Raw genomic sequence first — 1,868 nt, forward strand, 5'->3', positions numbered from 1 at the left:
TCACTCATTCATTGGTGTAAAATGACCTCCACCTCAGCGAATTACACCAATGGAGCCGTGACATCTCAGCACCGTGTATGAATTTGAAAAAAGAAATAGTTCGTGCATGAAAATGATAAAATTTAAACTCCGTGATTAAAATGAAAAAACGTGTAAGGTTAATAAATTTTTATAACATTAACCCTAATAAAAAGTATGAAAAAAACTAACTTAACCTCTAAACGATTTCATCTTCAGTTTCAAAACAATTTGATCAATATCTGATTCTTGATTCGTATATATATTGAAATTATTGTGCTTCGTCGATAAATTGACTCACAAAAATAAAAAAGATATTTATTTTATTCTATGTAAATAAAGCAATAAAAACAGAAAGTTGCTATCGCCAACGATAAGAATACACCATTAACGGCGGCCGAAGCGAAAAATAAACAAAACACTTTGGATGGCTAGAGTTTTTTTATTTGAACTGAACTTTTTATTTGTTATCAAGTAAAATAATTTCTCAATCCATATATGCCATCACTCAAATGCAAAAATAAACTACCTAGGCGAAGTACGGCATCATGAAACAAATCAACTAATGCAATTCAGTTCATGAAACTATGGCTATAAAATAATTTAGCAAGGAAATCTTAAGTTTAAATCAACAACAAACTACCAACATGCAAAGCCTCTATTAAATTCAAATGTGTGCATATCATAACATAATACCACAGAAGGTTAAACAAACAGAAATTCTTTCATATCATATAAATAATAAACAACAACAATAATAATAATATTAAGATTAATATTTTTAATAATAATAATAATAATAATAATAATAAGGAAAGCAATTGGAGATGAAAGTGCAAAGCTATTTCTGTGGGATTAACTTAGAAGCTGCAATAGAAATATCAACCAATTTAACGATTTCTCGGTGACTAATAAACAAAAGAGTGGTATTTTGAACTCTATCGCAGTCATTAACTTTGTTTTGCCCATCCATGACGTTCACCATAGCATCTTTCGAGTAGCGATTTTTCGCTAGCCCCACCGCTGCACGAAACGAGTTTTCTGCTTCTTCATACTTATTTTTGCAGAGTTCAACTACCATTCTTGCTATAGGATTTTCTCCAGCCTCTCGCATGAGGTCATACAATTTAAGCCTTGTGGTTTGTACCGTCTTCCAACTGAATTCGCATGTTAAAAATAAAAATCCGTAAAGATCTTTCTCCACGTCTTTCCTTTGCAATAGGCGGTTAAGAATCGAACGACAGTATCCTGGATCCGTAGTTGTACTGCAGGTCTTGGTGATTAATTTTATATCAGCTTGTGTCATAGGTGCATTGCCAGTGTTGTTGAATTTGATGAATGGTATATTAGCTTGCGTTAGAATAGGAAGTAACGCTATAAAAACAATAATTAAAAAAATTGACCCGAAAAAATGAGCCATTTTTTTAATTCTTCTTCAAGTTCCGTTTGTCGAAACAAGAATCGTATTTTCCGGTAAGCACTTGATCTATTTATATATTTATGTGTTGCACTACATAAGAAAATTAATCTATAACCATCAAACTATGGAGCGAAACTTTTCTAAGATAAGAGGATTAGAATAAAGTCAACGGGAAATATGATTTACTTTTTGTTATAATTAGGAGATTTTGTAATATTTATTTCACAAAAGAATGCTTATTATAGAAGTTCCATAAATGTTGGCAATTTTATTGACAAAGAATAAAAGTAGATAAGTAATGAATGTCTAAAATTATATGGCCATTTATTTTATATATGGCGAGTTAAAATTAATTACTTGGTCCTTCACTTTTGTATATCACTTTTGCTAAATTAAATTATTTATCACTAATTAAATTAAACTAATTTTA

At 30.2% G+C, this 1,868-nt stretch overlaps 1 protein-coding gene across 1 annotated transcript; it reads right to left on the reverse strand.

The window, feature by feature from the left end:
- Positions 1–859: 859 nt before the first annotated feature.
- On the reverse strand, positions 860–1,438 carry LOC126662077 (uncharacterized). The gene has a single exon (XM_050355964.1). The coding sequence runs from the start codon at positions 1,436–1,438 to the stop codon at positions 860–862; it is 579 nt and encodes a 192-aa protein (XP_050211921.1).
- Positions 1,439–1,868: the final 430 nt, after the last annotated feature.

This window comes from Mercurialis annua, linkage group LG8 (assembly GCF_937616625.2).
Source record: "Mercurialis annua linkage group LG8, ddMerAnnu1.2, whole genome shotgun sequence".
NCBI lineage: Eukaryota > Viridiplantae > Streptophyta > Magnoliopsida > Malpighiales > Euphorbiaceae > Mercurialis > Mercurialis annua.